At 52.9% G+C, this 21,365-nt stretch overlaps 7 protein-coding genes across 7 annotated transcripts; 2 read left to right on the top strand and 5 right to left on the bottom strand.

The window, feature by feature from the left end:
* Nucleotides 1–594: 594 nt before the first annotated feature.
* Triagg1_2667 (uncharacterized protein) lies at nucleotides 595–3,528 on the bottom strand (the record flags this gene model as incomplete). Its single annotated transcript, XM_062896873.1, has 5 exons — nucleotides 595–2,018; nucleotides 2,071–2,278; nucleotides 2,331–2,627; nucleotides 2,684–3,207; nucleotides 3,300–3,528. 5 exons carry the CDS (start codon nucleotides 3,526–3,528, stop codon nucleotides 595–597), a joined length of 2,682 nt encoding a protein of 893 aa, XP_062758284.1.
* A 2,523-nt stretch (nucleotides 3,529–6,051) lies between these two features.
* Nucleotides 6,052–6,933, bottom strand: Triagg1_2666 (transcriptional regulator family: Zinc finger, CCHC-type; the record flags this gene model as incomplete). Its single annotated transcript, XM_062896872.1, has 4 exons — nucleotides 6,052–6,450; nucleotides 6,533–6,696; nucleotides 6,763–6,786; nucleotides 6,840–6,933. 4 exons carry the CDS (start codon nucleotides 6,931–6,933, stop codon nucleotides 6,052–6,054), a joined length of 681 nt encoding a protein of 226 aa, XP_062758283.1.
* Nucleotides 6,934–9,922: 2,989 nt separating this feature from the next.
* On the bottom strand, nucleotides 9,923–11,115 carry Triagg1_2665 (uncharacterized protein; the record flags this gene model as incomplete). The annotated part of the gene is made up of 3 exons (XM_062896871.1): nucleotides 9,923–10,141; nucleotides 10,200–10,489; nucleotides 10,578–11,115. 3 exons carry the CDS (start codon nucleotides 11,113–11,115, stop codon nucleotides 9,923–9,925), a joined length of 1,047 nt encoding a protein of 348 aa, XP_062758282.1.
* A 1,984-nt stretch (nucleotides 11,116–13,099) lies between these two features.
* Nucleotides 13,100–14,333, bottom strand: Triagg1_2664 (uncharacterized protein; the record flags this gene model as incomplete). The annotated part of the gene is made up of 4 exons (XM_062896870.1): nucleotides 13,100–13,149; nucleotides 13,210–13,965; nucleotides 14,023–14,149; nucleotides 14,202–14,333. The coding sequence occupies 4 exons, from the start codon at nucleotides 14,331–14,333 to the stop codon at nucleotides 13,100–13,102; spliced, it is 1,065 nt and encodes a 354-aa protein (XP_062758281.1).
* A 407-nt stretch (nucleotides 14,334–14,740) lies between these two features.
* On the top strand, nucleotides 14,741–15,490 carry Triagg1_2663 (uncharacterized protein; the record flags this gene model as incomplete). Its single annotated transcript, XM_062896869.1, has 4 exons — nucleotides 14,741–14,775; nucleotides 14,828–14,836; nucleotides 14,892–15,114; nucleotides 15,179–15,490. The coding sequence occupies 4 exons, from the start codon at nucleotides 14,741–14,743 to the stop codon at nucleotides 15,488–15,490; spliced, it is 579 nt and encodes a 192-aa protein (XP_062758280.1).
* Nucleotides 15,491–16,654: 1,164 nt separating this feature from the next.
* Nucleotides 16,655–17,059, bottom strand: Triagg1_2662 (uncharacterized protein; the record flags this gene model as incomplete). Its single annotated transcript, XM_062896868.1, has 1 exon — nucleotides 16,655–17,059. The coding sequence occupies one exon, from the start codon at nucleotides 17,057–17,059 to the stop codon at nucleotides 16,655–16,657; it is 405 nt and encodes a 134-aa protein (XP_062758279.1).
* An 842-nt stretch (nucleotides 17,060–17,901) lies between these two features.
* Triagg1_2661 (uncharacterized protein) lies at nucleotides 17,902–20,621 on the top strand (the record flags this gene model as incomplete). Its single annotated transcript, XM_062896867.1, has 5 exons — nucleotides 17,902–18,399; nucleotides 18,500–18,672; nucleotides 18,746–20,036; nucleotides 20,087–20,398; nucleotides 20,463–20,621. 5 exons carry the CDS (start codon nucleotides 17,902–17,904, stop codon nucleotides 20,619–20,621), a joined length of 2,433 nt encoding a protein of 810 aa, XP_062758278.1.
* Between the last annotated feature and the right edge of the window lie 744 nt (nucleotides 20,622–21,365).

The raw sequence follows: 21,365 nt of genomic DNA, 5'->3' as shown, positions 1-21,365 counted from the left end.
TTAGCCTGTCCATGACTTGGAATGGCGTTGCCATCTTGAAGTATTAGATGGTAATCAAGGAAGAAGGGAAGAATACATCAATAGCCACTTTTTCATTCGCAAAGAGAGAATCCTCAAGGTGTATTCTCCGCTTGTGTGTTTGATAGTTCTGCCAGTCGTTGAGCTCATAGTCTAGCTCACACGGAGGCTATAATATGTGTTTCGGTTTACTTTTTTGGCTCAACTAATATGTTTGACGTTCGTGATTCCCCTTGTTTATTTGATGTTTCAACAGTATGGAGGTGTTACTGTTGAAAAGCTCATGAATGTTAATAGAGACATGTACGTATTTGTTGGCAATTAGGGATGTGAAATTGCATCATGTTAGAAACACCTACAGGTACACTTTGTAAGAAGAGTATTGAGCCAATGCTATCCTTTGTGTCATTGAATGGAATAAGTCTATTTCAAAAGTAGTGTTCTTAGGTATAACAGCATCATTCTCTCCGCAAACAGCACCTCAACCCTAGAGACCGCGGTATCCGACCACAACGCAAGACGGAAGATAGGATAAAAGGATTACACAGTAACACTCGGTAACAAGACCATCCGAGTCTACTGCACCTCGCCATTTCCCACAATACTCTTCTTCCTATCTTTGACTCCGCCTTCCAGTGTCGCATCCTTGGCGCTGTCATCGACATCCAAGCCTTTGCTTTTAGAGTCCTGTGTTTCTTTGGCATCTTCCTCCGTAGCTGTATCCTCATCTTCGGAATCGGCATACGGGTTAGGACGCACCACCTTTAGCGTAATGACTTCCTTGGCTTTGTCTTCCTCATCAACCTGGTGGTAGACTCGCAGTCCAACCACGACAACCGCGTTCCAGGGGTCTCTTTCAAACTCATCAAGCTCGTCTTCGAACCTCAGAGATGGCGGGGTCACGATGACGGGTTTGTTCAACTGGTTGTTCATAAAGGCTTTGACTTGCAAGTCCATCTCATGGTCAGAAAGTTCAGAGAGTGATGCGATACTTATAAGGCCACCGTCACTCTCGGATTCATAGTATGACGAGCTTGGTGGTGGATCGCCCTGAGAAATTGACCGGCCTACTCTATCTGCCGGTGGGATAGATTTTGGACCTCTCTTTTTCGTCTTTGATGCTCCTGCTCCGTTAAGAGAAGATGGCACTGCATGGTTGTCGTCTGACTGGTCACGTCGTTCACCATCGTCTTCGTGAGGTTTGTCTATTTCCTTGTCGCCTTTCTTGAGTCTGAGCCTTCTTTCGGTATCCTTTGCCTTTTGCTTTTCCTTTCGCTTCTTTTCACGTCTCTGGATCCTCGATAGCTGTTTAACGTTGAGATGGTGGTCATCTCTTCGACGTTCAAGAATTTTCGCTTTGAGCTCACGCTGCTCTTTGTCCTTGACGCGCTTCGCATGTGCTTCTCTTGCAGCCTTCTCTTCTGGACCTTCCACGATCTTGCCTTTGCTATGTGCGAGATCGTAAGCGAGACCGATACGGGTCAGCTTCTCTCGTCGCTTCTTGGCATTATTTCGGATCACTGTCTCAATTGGCAAGATTCTGTCCATACGAGTCGCATCAATCTTGACACGAATATCATACTCGCCTGCCTCCAGGTCGAGTTCGACATTGACAGAGCGCCTCATGCGATATGGCGCCTGGCTGCGAACGAGATAATCCTCATGACCAGCTTTATGGACGCGAAACGCCAGCTCAAACCTGTATTGGCCATGAAGTCCACGGAAATATCGGTCATCTAACTGCGCCAGTACGATGACGACTGGACCGGGTTTGGTAATGCTTAAAGAAAAATGAGTGTCGTGATAGTCCAACATCCAGGGAACGTTGACAGTGGTCCAGATTTGAGATACCTGCCACGTCTCATCAAAAAGGCGAGTCCTCTCAAAGGCTTGGTATTTTTGCAGCAAGTCCTCGTAGGCGATCCAAAAGTCTCCGTCGTCGCCAAATCGATGATCCAGCTTCTCGAGCCATTCAGGAGTCCATTCCTTGGAGCCGTCACCTATCATTTGTTAGCATCCTCTTGCCACTGGGCCATCAAAAGATCTGCCTACTCCAAGGTCCTTTCCATTCTCCTTTGCCCCATGGATTTTTCAGTCGAAGTAATCGGTTGCCGTCAATGTCCACAGCTTTCTGGATGGAGTAAGAATGAAGCTCAAGAATCCCCTTTCGCTCACCCCAATTCACCCCCCAGACGCCCGTGCTGCAACCAAAGAGAAAATCTTGGTTTACCTTGAGCAGCTCCTCCTTCCAGAAATACTCCTATTGCCATGTTTAGTCATTGCCATGTCTCGGTTACTGTGCGAGTCCTCACCTTGTCGAGAATGTCGGTGGTGAAAATCTCAGAGGTGACTCCGCCAGTGAGATCCTCAATGCCTTCGCCGCCATAACCGCCTTCGATCGCAGCGTAGTCTCCATGAGCCTTTGCATAACACTTTTCAAGAAGCGGCAGCCAAGTCTCTTGCGGATGTTGACACTGAGCAAAATACAGAGCACTGCTGTTGGACTGGTACACCTTGCGGTAGGCTTCTTCCGGATTAACACGCTCCAGCTCGTCAAAGAGGACTCGCTCCCAATGCTTCTCATCGTAGTCGGACTTGGTGAGATAGAGCTACAAGACATCAAGAATCAGCATCATCCCTCGACGAAAACAATAAGAAGACTCACAAAATCATCCACAATCTCGGAAATCCACTCTCCGTCCCTGTAAAAGACAAACCCATACACACCAACATCCTGATCATGCGCCACGCACAGCTTCTCAATCAGCCCCTTCTTGTTGCTCAGCGTACACAACGCCGACATGAGCCAGCAGTCCCCATCTCTCCCCTGCCTCACGTCGTTAGCCGTCGGGCCCTCGATGTAAAACTGCGGCTTGTCAAATATCTCCACGACGCGTTTGGCGCTCCCAGGCCGAAAGTCCTTTCCCGGGTTGTCGAGCGGTTCAAAGTTGGAGAGCGATTCCAGGCAATCACGACGACAGAGCTTCAGGTCAGCCTCGAGGTCAAAGTGCGGATCTCGGTACCTTTTGTTGACTCGACGGCACTCCTGGACAATCTTTTCGACCTTGGCCCGGCACATAGCCGCCGCGGTTTCGTAAGATGCTTGAGTGGTTGTTGACGAGGATGCAGCCTTGGCATTCTTCCGAGCGACCTTGGCAGTGTATGGATTCTGCGGTATCACAGTCGTCGCTAGGACGGTAAATTACTTCATTAATAACGACATCATCTCATGAATACAAACATCAACGCATCTCAAGTCTCAAGGCTCCGTAATGACTCACCTTTGCCAGGCGCCTTTGTCGTAAACTTTGCCCAAAACTCATCAATCGCCTCTTGCGGCGTCTGGTGCTTCACCAGCTTCCGTGGGCGAAACGGAATGGGATCCTGAGGCATCATATAGTCATCGTTCCCTCTCGGATAGATGCGACGTCCCGACCGCGACCGCCGGGTGCGGATGCTGTTGCGCGATCCGAAGCTGTTGTTGTCGCTGTCACTGTTGACAAACGACATTGCGAAGAAGCCCAGCGGCCAGCCAGACGCAAAGCAGATGATGGCAAGAACGAATGGAATGGATGCTTTTTAGAAAAGATGAGAAGCCGCGATATAGACTCTTCTGTGAAGTGCGATTTGGCCGCCTAAAAGCTAATCGGTGTAAACGACTCGTCTGTCTCAGCTGGTGAGACTGTGCGCCAAAGAGAAAGGAATCGCCAGCCCTAGGGCGGCAATCGAACAGACGCGGAATATCAGTCAAGGTTGCCAAACGAGGCAAACAAATTATCACGATTCATCAAATATAACGGTACACTCAATCGGTTTCTTCAAGCAAACAAAATGTGAAATTCGCTCATGTGTGGTGTAGAAAATAGTCAGGCTACATCTCAGAAACACCAAAAAGCCTGCAGCTAGGCAACCATCACAGCTCAGCTGCGTCTACAAGGCTGACCCGACTGACTGATCCCCTCTCCCTTACCGTTTCACGTCTACAGTACGGTACATGCAATCTAGCAAGACTAACATGCAGTAAACCTGCTGGTCTGTTGTCACAGGCCCCCCCGCGCTTTAAGCATACATTACCTACTTGTACGGAGCGCGCTGTTCGCCAGAACACAGACCGTCGGTCTAGAACTCTATGTCGCCTTGCCTACGGCCAATAGTCCGAGCAGATGCGCAGCCAATTGGAGGCATCATCAATGCTTCCTGGCCTGCAGATTGGGGGCCGTCGACGCTATTGGATAGACTGGCTGGTGGATGGGTGGGTTCTCTGTGTAGGTGCATTTACCTTAGGCATGGAGCTGGATATTAAGCCACCACCAGCATGTCTGGAGAATGCAAGCTCCAAGGAACCGGGCACAGAGGTTGCATTCTGTTCCCCCTGTGCGACTCTGACTATACGTACGCGTCAGGGGATGCGGTAGCCTCGGAATGGCGGCAGAAAGAGAGAGAGATCCTGAGAGAGGCGAGAGTAATTGAAGCTCAATAGAAGAGTCTGCGAAGGGTCAGTAGCATCACATTGATCTCAGCGAATAGATGAAACAATGCGACCGAACTTGAGCCTCGTCGACGCTTTGCAATCCGATACTCACCTGGAATCCATTGGCGGCGTGTCGTTGATTGATGCAATACGCTGATCGTTGTCGCACTGGCATAAACTTCCGCTCCCTTTTCTGTCCAACAACCTCGTCTTGCATCAACCCTTCCTCGCTCGCCTTGAGACAACACACATGCACAGACATCTACACACACGCTTCATCACACCTAAACACAAACGCGCCAGCGCCACCAGTTGCTGTGTCGCCGTCGCCATCAGAAGAGGGTTTCATGACAGGATTTCTTCTTCATCTTCCTCATCTGCGCTTCTCCGTTTGTCATATTTTACTGTATCATTGCATCTTCCGCTTCTCCCAGCTGTCCTCTGCTCCGGCAGCCACGCCAACCACTCCGAAACCACGGGCAACGTTTCTATGCCCGTGGTCCCATTTCCCTTGACAATCTTGGGGACGTGCTCGTATTCTCCATGCCGCCCAGCCATTGGATCGCACAGCTCCTATCTCCTCTCAGCATCCTCAAACTGCCCAGTTCTTCAAGACATCTTGCATCCACCGCCTTGGCACGCGCGCGCGCTCGTGTGCCCTAGGAGGTGACAGCCGTCATTTGGCGTTGTAGCCAGAGCCTTCGAGCCTGCACATATAGGGCAAACCCGAGGCCTGCATCGGCTCAACGACAAGTGATGCTGTGTGCAGCCCCAAGAGCAGCGCCGCCGATTCAAGCTCATCACAACATCATACACACACACAGCCTCGCGGGGTATATCCATCGCATGTGCCTAAAGTCTTTAAAGTCGTCAAGAGCTACGTTGACAGCGTCTGTCGTTTCAGTCCGTAATATGTAGGTAGTTCCGAGTGATGTGATCCAAAGTTAAATTCGTTTGAAAGATGGGGGGTATGCCCAGGAACCGGTTCGGAGAGACCCCATGCGTAGCCAAGGGGTCCTCCAAAATCGGACGCTCTTCAATTTGAGAAAATGTGTATAAGAAAAAAGAAAATTTGACGCTTCCGATATCGTCGTCGCTGTCGCCGTCATTTTCGCTCATTCCTTTTTCACGCAGGAGGTAGGGGGCTGCAGGAAAATGTATGTTTTTTTGCCGTCGCCATTCTCTCGTACGATTACTTCTGCGATGAGAAAGTGAAAGAAGAAGAAAATAAACAGACGCAGCGTGAACCGAAGCCAAAGAAAGACTCCGTGTAAGCCGATGAGAAGAAATGTTGCCGACCATCCGATGTAAAAAAGAGGGGAAAATAATAAATAGAAAAGACCAAAATCAAGGAGGCACAATCTGGGGGTGTGCAGCGAAAAGATATGTTGCGTCAATCAGAAAAAAAAAGTTGAAACGAGAAATCCGGCCTAGGATCCAGAGTTTGTTTTTTTGGCTTTCCTTTTTGTTACACCTCGTGGATACTGCCCTAGGCCAGTTGCCCGTCTGCCACGCCGCCAACCACCACGGGAGGAGGGCGTCAGACGGAACACCCGCGACGTCTAGGCGACGGGAGCAATGGGGGCCACGGGGGGAGCGGGTACGTTGTTAAGGTCCACGACCTCGTTGTTGATCTCGGTGCTGTTGTTCTTCTGAGGGCAGTCGCGGGAGATGTGGCCGGCCTCGCCGCACTGGTAGCAGGTCTTGCCGGCGGTGTTCAGGGGGCCGCCGTTGGGGGCGGTGCAATCCCTGGAGATGTGGCCAAGCTTGCCACAAGCATAGCACTTCATGGCCTGAGCCTGGCAGTCACGAGCAAAGTGGTTGGGGCCACCGCACTTGTAGCAAGTAGCCGGGCGAGGGCCGTTGGAGAAACCTCCGCGGCCATAGCCGCCAACGAAGCCGCCACGGCCCATGGGAGCGCCACGGCCCATACCGGCATTACCGGGGTTGGGGCAAGCACGCTGCAATGGTCATGTTAGCACATCTCTCGATGGCGCATCGTTGTCCGGGGGGGGGGGGGGGGGGGGGGAGTGTAAAACGTACAGCCAAGTGTCCAGGCTGGCCACAGTTATAGCAGCGGCCGCTGGTGGCAGTGCCGCTCAAGCGGAGAGTAGGGCAGTCGGCCTGGACATGTCCAAGTCCCTGGCAGTGGTAGCACTGCTTCGCCTCGGTAGAGCGAGGAAGGGGGCAGCCGTTAGACTCGTGGCCTGTCAAGGGAGTTTGTTAGAAGCAGGGATGGCGGAGGAGTCGGGATTCGCTTCCAAGATGCATACCTGGCTGCTTGCCTATTTTCCAACCTGTTAGCCGAGTGTTCCTAGTTCCAATGTCCAAAGTAGATGATTGCACGTACAGTTGTAGCAGAGACGCTCGGCAGAGGAGCAAACCTCGGCGTAGTGGCCAACGTTGCCACACTTGTAGCAAGCACGACGAGAGAGAGAAGACATTTTGATGATGTGTTATGTTCTGGTCAAGAAAACGAGGTTAGCAGATGTGCCGGGAATTTGCAAAACCCCCATTTTATATGCCATTAGATCGCTCAAGTATCCATATGCCATGCCCAGTCAAAGTTCAACCGCATAATCCGTTGACAGGCGCCGGGAACCAGGAAAACCACCAGGACCACTAAAACCTGGCGGGCCCATGGATTGTCGCGGGGCTTGTTCGAAACGCCGTTGCTAGCTTGGCTGCAAGAAATTCCCTCGCTAAACTGCTGCAGGGTATTTGGGGGCAAAAAAAATCTGACAGGGCAGAGAAAAGAGCGTTGGCGATTCGAAGATTCTGTAGATGAGGTGTGTCATCTTTGTCGACGAGGCCAAGATCCAGGCAGCTTCGATGGAGAAGACGCTTTGCCGACGGCTCGGTGTAAATGCAGATGCATCACAATCGATACGGTCTGAAGCATCCTTGAACGACACGGCAGCAGAAGTATGCGGATTGCGCAGATTTCATCTTTGCAGTAGAAGGCCATCGCCATCGCCTCGGTCATGCAGGGCAGAGAGAAGCCAGGTCTTCTTGGCCATCTGATGAGCCAGACACGCACAGCATATAGCCGCCGCAAGTGATGCGATCATCCCCTCTCCACTAACCGAAGCATGCGCGGAACGACCTTGTAATCATCGTGCACCTGCGCTGGCCGCAATATCAATATCGGAGTCGAAATCGGAGTCGCACCGCATGGATCGTGTCGCACACAGTCGCACAGATATGGCCTTGATCACGGACCGAGCTGCCGCCACGGAATCGGAGCAGCGGGGAGAGGAGCAAGTCGGGTTGGCTCCCATCTTTGCATCAAATAACCGTAGAATGATAGAAGACGACACTGGCAGGGCTGGGCGCGCAAAACACCGGTTGAACTTTGACAGGGCGATGGCATATTCCGTCGCAGCGGACAAGAGGACATAGCCTTTTCTTCTTCTTTTTTTGTGGGCGCTGAGGAAATAGGTGGGCAAATACACACCTGGTGAGGAAAAAAGATACTGCGTCTCGTAGAGAGTTCTGCTTTCAGCAACGCGAAGTGATTCCGACAACTGCGACAACAACGGCGACGTCCACCAACAAACTAATGGATTCCGGGATTGGAAAAATTTTCTGGTCGTGAGGAGAGCAAGTATTATGATCGAGGGAAAAGGGAAAAGTAGGGAAGTGGAGCGGCGTGGACGAGGGCGAGGGAGCGACTGGAGGGATCAACCATTGGGTGCAGCGAAATGCAGGCCAGTCTCAACTGATTTGATGCGAGTGGGTGCAGCGGCCAGCTAGTGCGTGCACCACGGGTGTTCTGATGCGGTTCGTCCACTGAGGCTCCGGGGCGTTGCCTCCCTGGAAGTGCGCGCTGAGGCATCAACACTGAATCAATCAGGGCGCTGCAGGCAGGGCCCTTCCCGCTCTAGCAGGGCCGCCCCACCGCTAGCGCTCTTGGGGGAGAGGTGAGGGGTTGCAAGTTCGCCACGGGTGCGCAAAATGGCTGGATGGATCACCCGCAGCGAGGGGCGATACCTACGAGGTACATGCAGGCATGAACGGTGCCTCTCACGTGTCATCGTTTCCTCAAGTCGACTGAGCTTCCACAGCAAAAAGAAAACATATCATCGTGCATAATGGCGCGAGTAGTAGCAGATGCGACATCAAACATCACCTTAATAGGCACTTGGCAACCTCGCTAACTCTACCAGGAGGCGTATTCCTACTGCGACTATACATGCAAGGTACCAACCTGCAAAAGAAACGCTGGGCTGCATCCCATCAAAAAGTCCACTGCTACTCCGGCCACAGCCAACAACCAAATCCACGCATTGACCCGGCCCGGGCCAATTAATTCCACCCCAAAAAACACCGCAGTAATCCCCCCCAAAGTATCCTCGCCGTACTTCGTACAACCACCAAATAAAAAACAACCAGCCCGTCCTTCTCCTTCCGGACTAGCAAGCCCACGCCGCTCTCCAGAAGCTCCCCCAAAATGCGATCCCGTGATTGTCCATCCAAGGCGCATGGCAACGTGTCCCGAGCCCTTTTACTTCTATTACGCCGTAACCCTTGCCTTGTCTTGCCTTGTCTTGCCTTGCCTTGCCCTCGACACCCCAACGCAACAAAATGCTGTTCGAATTCAGCGCGTAATCCGCCAAAAACGAACAATCCTGGTGTGGCGGAACATTTGCCTCGGTGCCAGGGATGCTCGCCCAAAACGAAGATGACGCCCGGAGTTCGATGATGACGGGGCTTACCCTTTTGGAGGCATCAAGCACTCGTGCACGCAAGTAGTCTCCAGCTGCTGTACTCGTACGGCCTCCAGATGGGTTGGAGGGGAATACGAAGCCTAGCCAGTTCATTTCAAGCCTTCCATTGATCCGTTTCTCCAAAATGGCTGCAGCATCAGCATCCAACTCAGCGCGCTACTACTAGCATTAGTGGGCGTCCCAACACCGACGCATCGAGGGAAAAAAGACCAGCCCAGCGCTGCTCCAAACATTAATTTCTCAGCTGTGCATGCATCTGGCAGCCAATCATGACGCCTTCACCCGCCGGGAAAGGGAACCGGCCCAGTTCTCGACCGACGCCTGGACAGGGCAAGGGGCCGTGAGCCAAGACATGGATGGGAAAAGTGGCCCATGTGTGACTGACAATCAAAATGTGAAAGTGCACGTACAAGTATTACATGGTACTTCTCGAGTAGCAGTGCAAACAAAAGGGCGAGTGAGCGAAAAAGCTGCCAGAGTGGGCACTTCAAAACCATGGACGGGCATCCTATATTACCAAGAACGCCGTCGACAAGGCGGCAATATACAATCCGCCGCCTCCAATCTGGCCTGGATGCATCCCCCATGTACCACCATGCCTGTAATTTCATGCCGTTGACGCCCAAGAAAACACCGGGAGAAATCAAACCCAAGACAAGCCCCTTGACCGTTTTCCAGCTACCTACATACCCACAGCTGCCTCTCAACTCGCAGGTGGCAGCCCAGCTCTGCCTCGTTCTGAAGGATGCACCGGCTGGTGCTCGCCTTCTGATGACGGAGCAATAGACCGAGGCACCGCATCAACCACGTATGACACTCCATCCTCGGAAATGTAGGACGGCGGCCTCGGTCCCGCTGTTGGCGGAGGAGGCGTGGGCTCAGCATCATTCCGCTGCCAGAAGAAGCGGTTTGGATCCACACGCTGGATGTCATGTTAGCTCGGTCCTCGTCAAGATATCCCTCGAAATGCCTGTACATACCACGCTCTCTCGCCAGAGTCCGTAGGCGGGCGGCTTCATCGTCATGGCTTCATTTTCGGCGCCGGCAGCTTCTTCATCTTGGGCCATCACCACTCGTATGGGGTTGCGAGGAACGGCATATCCACGCGGGTCTATGGCTCTAGGAATGTCTGGCGGGTCTCCGCGAACAACCAGCATCCATAGCCGAATGAGGCTGTAGCAGAAGAAGACTCCGGCCAGAAGAATGATCATGATCAACATGATGTTCAGCTCGCCAATAACAACATGTTTTGTTAGTGTAAGACCCAGATCTGTGGCGGATATCAGCATTTGAGATCACTATTTTGGACGCTGTGCAACACCCAAAGAAGAAGAAAAAAAAACCACATGTCCACTTACACACTGCCAGCAGCGAAAAGAGAAACACGGCAGCCACGAAACACATTGCAAGCTGCGCTCGCACATGCCTCGACTTGATCCATGGCAAGCAGAACAAGAAACGCTTCGGCTTATTCTGCTTCACCGGCCGTGGCTGCTCGTCCCTCACTTCAGAATTCATAGTCTCCAGGGCCGCACGACGGGCGTCCGATGCTGCCAGGACCGCCGGCTGAGGAACAACCGGCAAGCCTCCCGGTCTAGCCATGCTCATGCGGTAGACAGGCGGCGAGTTTGACCGTCTCGAGGGCAACACGGGCGTCTTTGGGCTCTCCAGAGCAGCCTCCTCGTCGCCTGCCCTCCTCCGGCCCAGTGCTAGGTGCGGTAACAGAAGTCGTCTGGGGAATTTGTGGCTCGTGTTCATCTCTCGCATGATGGTTTGTCGACGTGAGGCGAGGACTTCGTTCTGGTTCCGGTCTTGGGTGGTGCTTCCACGTTGCTCTCCTCGCGCTCTTCTGAGAAGCTCGCTGCGGAGCAGCTCCATGCTTCCTTCTGACGGCATGTTGCTTATTCGTTAAGTCTTTTTTGTGGTTGATATCATGAAAGTTGTGGAGATTGGTAGGTGAGTGTCTCTCTCTCTCCGGTCCTGTCGCGGCGCAGCCGTAACTTGTTGGGAAATTTTCGTATGACGTCGGATAAAAAAAAAGAATGAGATGCAGCGAGCGGATTTCGATGTGTTCGAGTGTGTGTATAGAGAGGGAGAGAAAAAAAACAAGTGAATGATATCGAGGGAAAGACGAGAACCTGCTCAACTAGAAGAAGAATAAAAAAGACACAGAGACGGAGAGAGGAGAGGGAGAAAGAGAGAGTTCAAGTCGCCGCAAAGATTAAAGGAACGAAATAGGATGAATCGGTAGTAGGAAGGGGAGCAAGCGAAGAGAAAGCGAATAGGTAAAGAAAGCTTGAAGAAGAGAAGACGACAGCAAGGAAAGAATAAGGTAGAGCGCGCAATCAATACATCGATGTAATGTAGAGACTACCCAACGAAGAAAAGAGCAAGAAGGCAAGAAAGCACAACTCCAGTAACCAGCTGGAAGGGCAGTCCTCGCTCTTACGAAGCCACAAGCACAGACACAAGACACAGGCACAGACACAGACACACAGCGAATGTAAGACGGAAAACCCGCCCTGCGTCCAACTGGCCCGAGGAAAAGAAGAAGAAAAAATAGGGTGTCGTCACGTTGGATTGCGAAGCCAGGAGGGCCGCTCTCTCTCTCTGGCTGGCTCGTATCGCCTCTCCCCCCCGCCAGCCACTCTGTATCAAACCAATCCAATATCCAATGTCATTCAACGAAATCAAACTTGATCCGAGTGGTCGTGCAGGGGCTGCCCAAAACCAGGGGCTGGGGTTAAAGGCAAGGGTGCCTTGAAAGAGTTGAGGCCGTGTTTCAGCCCACGCAGCTCCGCCACCAATGGATTTTTTCGCTGCCGCCAAACGCCCTCACCGGGGGGGACCTGATACGGCCCCGGCTGGCGCTCCCCTCGAGAAAATTACATGTTTCGCGATTCGCACCGATTGTTTGATGCAAGTCTGGAGAAGGAAAGGATGCGAAGGGCTAGTGCGAGCATGTGGCGGGAAAGCTGTTGGACTTGGACTTGGACTTGTATGGGGTGGGCATGAGAGAGAGATTGGCGAATGGCCTCTTTGCTCCATCGCATCGTGATGGACATGTACGAGTAGGCACAGACACAGACTAGCAGTTTTGAGCAAGACGGGCTGTAATATAATCCAGGCTGAATGGGAACGTGCTTTACCGGGGTGTGTTATTTGCACAGTCCCAGTAGTTCACTCATTCACGTATTAGTATTGTAGGTTCCTTGTTACAGGCGAGCCGCGGTTGTGACAAACATTTAGCGTGACGGCGCTTATTATAGAACGCAGCAGACTTGCACCGAAACAAGATAGCTTCATGTGATGAGGAGCCGCCTCATTTCCTCTCAACGGTTGGTAATAACCCCCAGAAAGATTGTGTTATTATTCTTGCAATTAATACCACCATCATCGTCAAGCAGCGCAATCATTGCCACACCACCTTCTTGTGTGTATTCTTGAATCATCCAGTTGTGTTTTATATTTCCCTTCAACTCCCGGTATCGCTTTATAATCCAGTAATAACTAACATTGACGCCATGATCGCCATGATTTGGGTTCTTTTTTTCTTTCCTGAATATTTCCTCCCTCCAAATGAAGAGCATTAATGATCGAGTATAGTAGCACATGTCTGAAATGGACATGCTATACAAGGCTCAGTTGTATGTGAAGCCTGCTCGATGCGTACAAGTCGGCGGTTGAAATGGGCGAAGCAAGACACCATAGCCAACCTCATCTCATAGGTAGCCGCCACCTGGGCTCTAATGAGACTGGAACATTCATCAAGCTGCATTGGGCTTCTTTCCCATGAGTTCCCGCAGCTGGGTATACCGGTTGCGTAGTTTACACATGACCGTTACAGCCCAGTCACGCAAGGTTCTGGATACCTCTCAACTCACTTTAACTCGCCGAGAAGCATGGTACGGTCTGAGGAGGCGGACAACACTAGAAACTTTGTCAGATTACAACTCACAAGGACAAAACACACGCGTAGTTCCAACTTACGGATTGGCTCCTTGCCAGGCGCAAATTCTACGCAGTTGACCGCGCCTCTATGGCCTGGGAGTTTATACAGCAGCTTTCCGGTCTGGGCAGACCAAATCACCACTGTGCCGTCGCCTGAAGCCGCTGCAACCTTCTTGCCCTCCGAATCCCAGCTGGCACGGGCCAGGTTCTGATCTACTCCGGCTGTCGCTCCGTCAAACGTTCGGATATGCCTCTCCGTCGGTGCAAACGGACGAATATCCCACGTTCTCACCGTCGTGTCCATCGAATATGACAGCAGAGACTGGGAGTCGGGCGATACTCGCAACGACGTGACCGTGTCTGCATGACCTAGTAAAGAATACACCACCGCCTTCTTTCTCAAATCCCAGACGCGAATGTCGTTGTCGATTCCTCCCGTGTAGATTTCGTTGCCGGCCTGGGATATAGCAACAGCTGTGACGGGGAATTCGGTCTGGATATAGTCGACCGCATTCTTCGACCTTGGATCCCAAATTCCAATCGTCGAGTCGTCGCTTCCGCTAATCAGCATCTCCTCGCCTCGCTTGCTAATATCCAAGGTATTGATAATCTCTTCGTGCCCGACGTATCTTCGTATTCGCGTTCCAGAGGTGAGGTCCCAGCTGGCCAGGTGCATATCAGCCGAAGCAGAGTAGACAATCTCCGAGTCCCGCGCCCATTGCAGGTCGAGAACAGCGCCCTTGTGGCCGTTTAGCACGCCGTAGTTTTCGCAGTCGCCATAAGTCCTCCACAGCACTACTCGACATTAGCAAATACGCGAGTTTTCCATGTTCCAACCCAGGATTCCCATACTTATACTTCTGTCCATTGATCCAGAAGCAATCAGGTTGCCCGTAGGATCAAACTTGGCAGTGAAAATATCCCCAGAGTGTCCCGTCAGCTCCATCACCGGGGCCTGGAGCCCGCTCGTTCGGGGTGCCTGAGAATGGCGTGTTAGATTTGCGTCAAGTAAGTCATCAGCAATTCCTTACAGCTTGTACCAATGCACTGCTTGATGCATTGAGTCGAGCAAGCGCTCCCTCGGAGGCATTGACATTCTGCCTCTTCACCAGGGACGTGGACAAGCCGGGATCGTCGTCCGCCGGGCGCTTTTCAGCCGACATTTTGAACAGTCAAAGAGTCGCAAATGTTTCCAGAAATTCAAAGCGCCGCCAAACAATGGAATTCCGACGAATGTTGAGCTGCTGAAATTTTGCCCGTGTCGCGATCGCGAAGCTTTGTCAAGTTGCGAACTAGGCGGACCAAACTCGCCCTCCTATTGGCTTTCGGCCCGTGGATTGTTCCTAAGAATGGCCAAGGCTTCCTGATGTAACTCGGTACCCCACCGCCTGCTGAGCTCCGGCATCACAGTCGCAACATCTCTCCTCCGTGGGCAGATTGACAGATTAGCGAATCTGCGGTTTGTTTCGCTGCAATTACTGTTTACTTGTCGTATACAGCTGTGATTTGGCTGGTTTCTGCTGCGCTCAGCCCTTCTCTCCGTCCCCCGAAAGGTTGAACAAGAGCCGCAATGGCGGCCAGCAAGGCGTCCCGCATCGGGGAAGAGTATGTTTCAGCGAGTGGTGATGCGCTTGGCCGTGATCTAACAAGAATACAGAATCTGGAAGTAAGACGGCCGTGATATTGCAGAAGACGGTGTTTTGGTCTAATCGCATTGCTAGAACTCGTATTGACAAGGTGAATGCCGAGTTGGTAACCTTGACGTACGGAACGATTGTCGCACAGCTATGCAAGGATTTCGAGGATGACTACCCAGAAGTCAACCGGCAGCTTGACAAGATGGGCTACAACATTGGGCTACGACTCATCGAGGATTACCTGGCCAAGTCGAATACGATGAAGCGCTGCTCCAACTTTCGCGAGACGGCAGATATGATTTCAAGAGTAAGAGATAATCACGGGCTACCGTTTATGTACTCTTGCTAAAGCATCATCCGGGTTCATGCAGGTTGGGTTTAAAATATTTCTCAACATTACACCACAGGTGACGAACTGGACGGCCGACAACAACTCGTTTTCACTGGTCTTTGACGAGAACCCGTTCGCCGACTTTGTCGAGCTGCCAGACGACGGAAGGGCACAGAACGAGCTCTGGTATTCAAACATCCTGTGCGGAGTCTTGAGAGGCGCCTTGGAAATGGTTCAGATGCAAGTGGAGGCGCATTTCATCAGCGATGTCCTCAAGGGAAACGATACTACGGAGATGAGGGTAACCCTGATACGCTATATCGACGACGAGCTGCCCCCAGAAGACGATTGATAACCTGAGACGACTGTCATATGTGCACAAGTACATACATGTTGACCAGGTCGATGCAGCGGAGAGAATCCGGCTGGCCAAAGCGGAGCTATTAGTAGATTATCAACAACGGCGACAGTCGATCCGGTTCGGTCGAGGAAACCAACGGCGGAATGATACCCAGAGATGGAGCCGAGCTATCTAGATGCGATGCTTGACAAGATCAATCCAGACGGCTGCAGCAGTACTCCGTAATCCTGTGGATATTACTAGATGGACAGGGATGAATAGATGGGTGCCTTGTTTCTTCAAAGCTGGCCTGCTGAACTCAACCAGGGGTTCCATGGAGATAGGTCGGGACAGGGACAAATACTATGCGTTGCGGCTATGTACTGCTTGTTTGTGTAGCATCTACTAGGCACCTACTCCGTATAGACTTCAGCGCACCAACCATAGCCTGACAACAAGAAGACAAACAAGTGATGCCAGCACCAAGCTGCATAAGCCTCTACACGTTATGACGGAAACTCAATCTTGGCTCTGCTGCGAAGAGATAGCCCGAGGCCGGCCCAAGGTGGAAAGCAAAGCAGGCCTGCCTGATCTCCATGGAATCAGCCCACTCACGCTGTGGAGTGATTCAACGCGATGCTCGCTGAGTGGCCCAAGAGCCACCTCGGGTTGTACGTGGTATGAGCAATCACGTCACAAGCCGATGCAGCGTCGAGTTGATCAGATTCACTGTCGGCACATTTGAAGATGGAGTTGCGGTGCGATGGAGGAGAATGAGGATGTTTGGAGAGAGGAAACCGGGCTGATGTAGGGGGTTTCAATGTTTGCTGATGTTGAGGCGCATGACGCGAGGATCGGAACTAGGCACCTGATGTGATTTTCATCAATTAGTGCATTTTACAAGTTTCCAGCACTGTACAATTTGCAATTCCAAATCAACTCAAAGCTCCTTGTGCAGAGAGAGCTCAAATCTCTTACACGCAGCTCTCCGTGTTCCAAGTCGTATAGTAGTAGAGGTAGTAAGATACTGACAGTACATGACCGGAGCCGGCTTACCTCACATGAGATCATGTACCAATTAGCTCGGCCGTTTCATTGGCGTGTCTGTCGCACAGGGCTTGACGTGCGGTGCGGGATTCATGCCTGAGGCGCAAACATCCGGCCGCAGACCCAAAACTACGCACCTAGACTGACGCATACGCAGGCACCAGCGAGCCGGTGCCTCATAGTGGGATCGCCAATGCCCCCCCGAAGCAGCCCGTCAATTTTATGCGCACTCGAATAACTTTTCTCGGCCACTTTCTGCTTTTCGCCGCCGTCGCCTCGCACTGTGCAGTCTCGCGCCCGCGCCTTATCCGTACCGTGCGGCGGCACCAGCCCCAAGGCCAGAACAGCGCCAGACAGGGCCAGCCAAGGCCAGCCAGGACACCGCGAGACGAGGCTGCGCGCACCAAAACCGACGCGGCTCTTGCGCAGTTCCCGGCCGTGCGAGATCGCTCCCCACACGGCCTCAACCGCCACACTCCTTTTCCTGCCCGTGCGCTCGCCGTACTGTATGAGCTCGCGTCTGCGCACCACCATCGCCTGGCCTGGATTCGATTTACTTGCACCTTACCTGACCTTTCACTACCTCCACAGCCTAATCTGATGTCCATCGCGACATTTGTCTCCACGGCCCAGCGCGAGTGCTGACCCTCACAGCCTGGACGACCAACGGCTCTCTGTGTCTCTGTCGACTTGTCGCCGAGCCTCAAAGCAGCTCCCGCTCTCACTGCTTCGACTCGGCCCTCGACGTCTCTTGTCTCGTTTTCTGCCGACCCCAGACGAAACTCTACCGCTCCGCTACTGTGCTGTGTTCCCGCGCTGCCGGTACGCAGCACTAAGGCAACCTCGCTGTAGTGCGCTACAATCCCAGCCCCCAGAATAGAGAGGCCTGCTCAACTCTCTTCTCCATCCTCCATCTCAGCCGTCTCTGCCTTCCCCCGGCAGTTGGACGCATCTCTGCAGCAAGTGCGGCATCTTCGCTGCTCCGCGACAGCCCGCAGTCGCCAATTTTCTGCCTCTCCGCCATCACCGACCGCCGTCGTCGCTTACAACGCCACTCTGCCCATCGCCTGGCCTCGACAAGCGCGTCTCTCTCGCCGCTGCGTTCGACGACTCAACTCGCTCCGACGCGGTTCGCGATAGCTTTCCACACATCATTTTAGCCCTCTCTCCCGCTTCGGCTCTCTCGAGATTTTCGGGTTCTGTCCCATCTCGCCCACGTTGCCAGCCCGACAGGGCTTTTCGCGCGGCGGCACCTGAGTGGCTTACAAGGCAAACTTTGTTACACAATCTCCGCCTGTTATCCTGCGTTTTTTTTTTCGAGTTTTTTTTTCCTCTCTATAAAACCTCTTACATTCCTCCCCATATTTGCAGCAATCATGAATCCCAACGTTGGAATGGCAAACATGACGCCCATGGGTGGTGGCCCAGTTGGCGGCGCACCGATGCCCATGATGAATAATGGCGCTATGAATCCTCAGATTGCCGCTGCGGCTGCGGCACGGCAGCAGCAAGCCAGTGAGAACCAGCGCGGCGTTCTCAACACATATATCTACGAGTATTTCCTCAGGCACCAGATGTACGACTGTGCCCGCTCCCTCCTCAACAGCGACCAGCAGGTCAACGTCAACAAGGACGCCGCTGGCCGTCGCGAAAACGGCAACGCAATGAACGGTGTTGATGATCCCATGGACACCGACTCCAAAGACGACGGTGACTCCAAGTTGCCAGACGACCTGCCTCCGCCTAAGCTGCCTATGCCCGCCTCTGATACGTCGTTTCTTTACGAATGGTTTTGCGTCTTCTGGGACATCTATACTGCCCCACGCGTCAAGGGCGGGAGCGGCATGGTGAATCAATATGTTCAGCACACTCAGGTACGAAACAGATAGTGGAGCACTTTTTCTTTCCCTATGCTTTTTTATTATATCCAGCCGTTTGCAAATTCAAAGCACCCTTGCTAATCTGAATCCGCAGCAGCAACAGCGAATGAAGCAGACCCAACAACAGGAGATGCTACGTCAAATGCGCCCTGATTTGGCGCAGCAGCAATATCAAGCCCACTTCATGAGAAACATGCAAAACAACAACATGGCCATGACCATGAAGCAGAATAATCTTGCTCGGGCGGCTATGGCCAATAACCAAAAGTAAGCAGTCCGGAGAGAGTGGCGTCCCTTGAGTAACAAATTTGTACTAACTATACTCTCTCTCTCTACCCAGCCCTCAAATGCAGATGCTTCAAGCAAAGAATCAAATGCAGCGAGATCCTTCTAACATGGACGGCAACCGGGATCGGCCATCGTCTCCCGCCTCGGGAGAGAATGCGCCCTCTCCTTCAAAACGCCCACGCCTCGACAGTGCGCCGTTCAATGCTAACCAGCCCGGCGCCATGATGGCAAATGGCCGTCCAGGCCAAGTCATGCCCGGCCAGCAAATGGGTAATGTGGCCAACGCTCAGCAGGTGCTCGCCGCCAACGGCATCAACCCCGCGCAGCTCAACCCGCAGCAGATGCAAAACTTTGCCAATACGCCACCTGCGGCACAGCACAAGTCTATTGCAACCTACTCCCAAAACCTTCAGCAGCATCACGGCAACCAAATGGGCAACAAGCAGATCCCCGGCGTAGGAGGACCTCAAAACCAGAGCTCGCCCATGATGCCACAGGGCCCTGACGGCAACGCCCTCAACGCATTCTACAACCCTGAGATGAATGGCCCCGGCGGTATGCGACCAGCAGGCCCAGCAGGCGCTCAGGCAGCCGCTGCCGGGAGCAACCACGCCTTGCAGGACTATCAGATGCAGCTGATGTTACTTGAGCAGCAGAATAAGAAGCGCCTAATGATGGCCCGTCAAGAGCAGAGCGACATGGGTGGAATCCCCCGAGATGGCCAACCTGGCGCCCCCGGACCCAACGGACAGCCCTTCCCAGATACCTCGCCCCAGGCAATGAGGTCCGGAACCTCTCCCAACCCCGCGGAACAGATGAAGCGCGGCACACCCCAGATGAACAACTCCGGCATCCCCTCGCCTGTTCCCGATGGTGGACAGTCGCGCGAGTCGCCCAACGCCATGAACTTCCTGGGCAACCACGTTGACGTCAGCATGGCACCTCACTTCTACAAGGGAGTAGATGGAGGGAACATGGGACAGGCCCAGATGAACGGCATGCGTCCGCCCAGCTCACACCCTGGCCAGCCATTCAACGGCCCGATGAATGCGCAGATGATGGCTGCCCGACAGCAGCAGCAGAACGCTCAGGGCAACCCACAGCAGTGGCAACCTGGAATGAATGGCCAGATGGTGCCTCAGGGAATGCAGCAGGGCCAGCAAGTTCAGGGGAATCCCCAGCAGCGATCTATGCCTCCTCCCTCGGCACCGGCGGCCGCGGCGGCCAACGCAAACAACAGGACAACTGCGTCGCCCCAGCAGGCTTCGGCAGCGCCTCCCACGCCTAGCCAGACCAACAAAGCTGCACCCAAGAAGAAGGACACCAAGAATGCCAAGGACAAGGTAAGCTCTTCCCCTAACATACCCATTTTGCAATCTGACGGATCTTATAGCGAGCCGCTGCACAGAAGAAGACGAATCAGAACCTCAACAACGCCGCCGCCGCCGCCGCCGAGAACAACGCGGAAGGTGACGCGGCAGCACCAGCTACCCCCATCACTCCCGTTGTCGGCGGAGCCTTCAAGAACGGTCAAGCCGGAGGCCCCGTGCCTAACGCAACTGCCGCCGCCGCGACTACAGGAATCCCCGCCCCGGCTGCCGCCGCCAGTGCGCCGGTGCCGCAGCAAGCTGCCCCCGTGCCACAACCCACTCACGATCTTACTCAGAATAACGGTCTGGGCGGTATGGACAACTTCACTATACCGGTAAGTCATGTCAGCCCTCTTTTTCCGCATCGTTTAGGCCCGAGGAAACTAACCTTGACGACAGGATTTCGGAATGGAACTGGCCAACCCACTCCACTCTGACAATGTGCTCAATGACTTCGATTTCGACTCATTCCTGAATGATGGTGATGCCAACAATGAGCCGTTCGACTTCGCTGGAGGATACTCGGGGCTGGAAGGCGGCGAGATCAGTGCGGAGTAGGAGGCCACCCTGTCACCGGAAACGCTCCGAGTAATTTGGGACACGACGTGGGCACAGAGCGCAGCTCTCGCAGCGTGGCCGGTCCCGAGAGCGGTGAGCAGGCCGTTTGCCTCGAAATGAGGCGCCCGCGAACTTTGTTCGATATCAAGATGGGTCGGCAGTTTTTGTCTTTTGTTTTGTTGCTTTGCTTTCCTGGGTTATCTCTAATCTGGCATCATTCGATACGGCGTTTCAGTGGATATCTATATCAATGGTCATGCGGCGATCCGGTTTTCCCAGGGTCTTTACTTTGATGGTTTGAAACGGGAAAAAAAGAGATGTTGTCCCTGTGGATTTTGTTTTTCTACCCATTCCCTCTACTTGTCCCACCCCCTTTTTTTTCCTTTTTTTTTCTTTTGTCTTCTTTCTTCGTTCCTTCATTCTTCTTCTCCCTCTCTCTCTCTCTCTCTCAAGTAGTGTTACATGTCATTTCCTTTGCTGATGGAAGGGGAACGTGGAGGGGGGGGTTGGGCGGAAGAAAAAAAAAGCCCTCCTCCCCCCTTTTCCCCTTTTCCTCCTGTAAAATGTTTTCTTGGCCTAACGTTTCGATAATGGTTTTTTTCGAAGTTTCGCATACCACATAAGTCACTTGTTGTAAAAGATCAAATTAATGTTACCTACTATGTGTACTGTTTGTCTATAAAATGAATGTGATTCGTTCGTTGAAACGGTATTGGTCACTGCGAATTGAGAGGAATTGCCGTG

Source organism: Trichoderma aggressivum (assembly GCF_033847375.1).
Source record: "Trichoderma aggressivum f. europaeum strain CBS 100526 chromosome Unknown scaffold_007, whole genome shotgun sequence".
Classification (NCBI taxonomy): domain Eukaryota; kingdom Fungi; phylum Ascomycota; class Sordariomycetes; order Hypocreales; family Hypocreaceae; genus Trichoderma; species Trichoderma aggressivum.
This window is presented reverse-complemented; position numbering and strand designations above follow the sequence as displayed.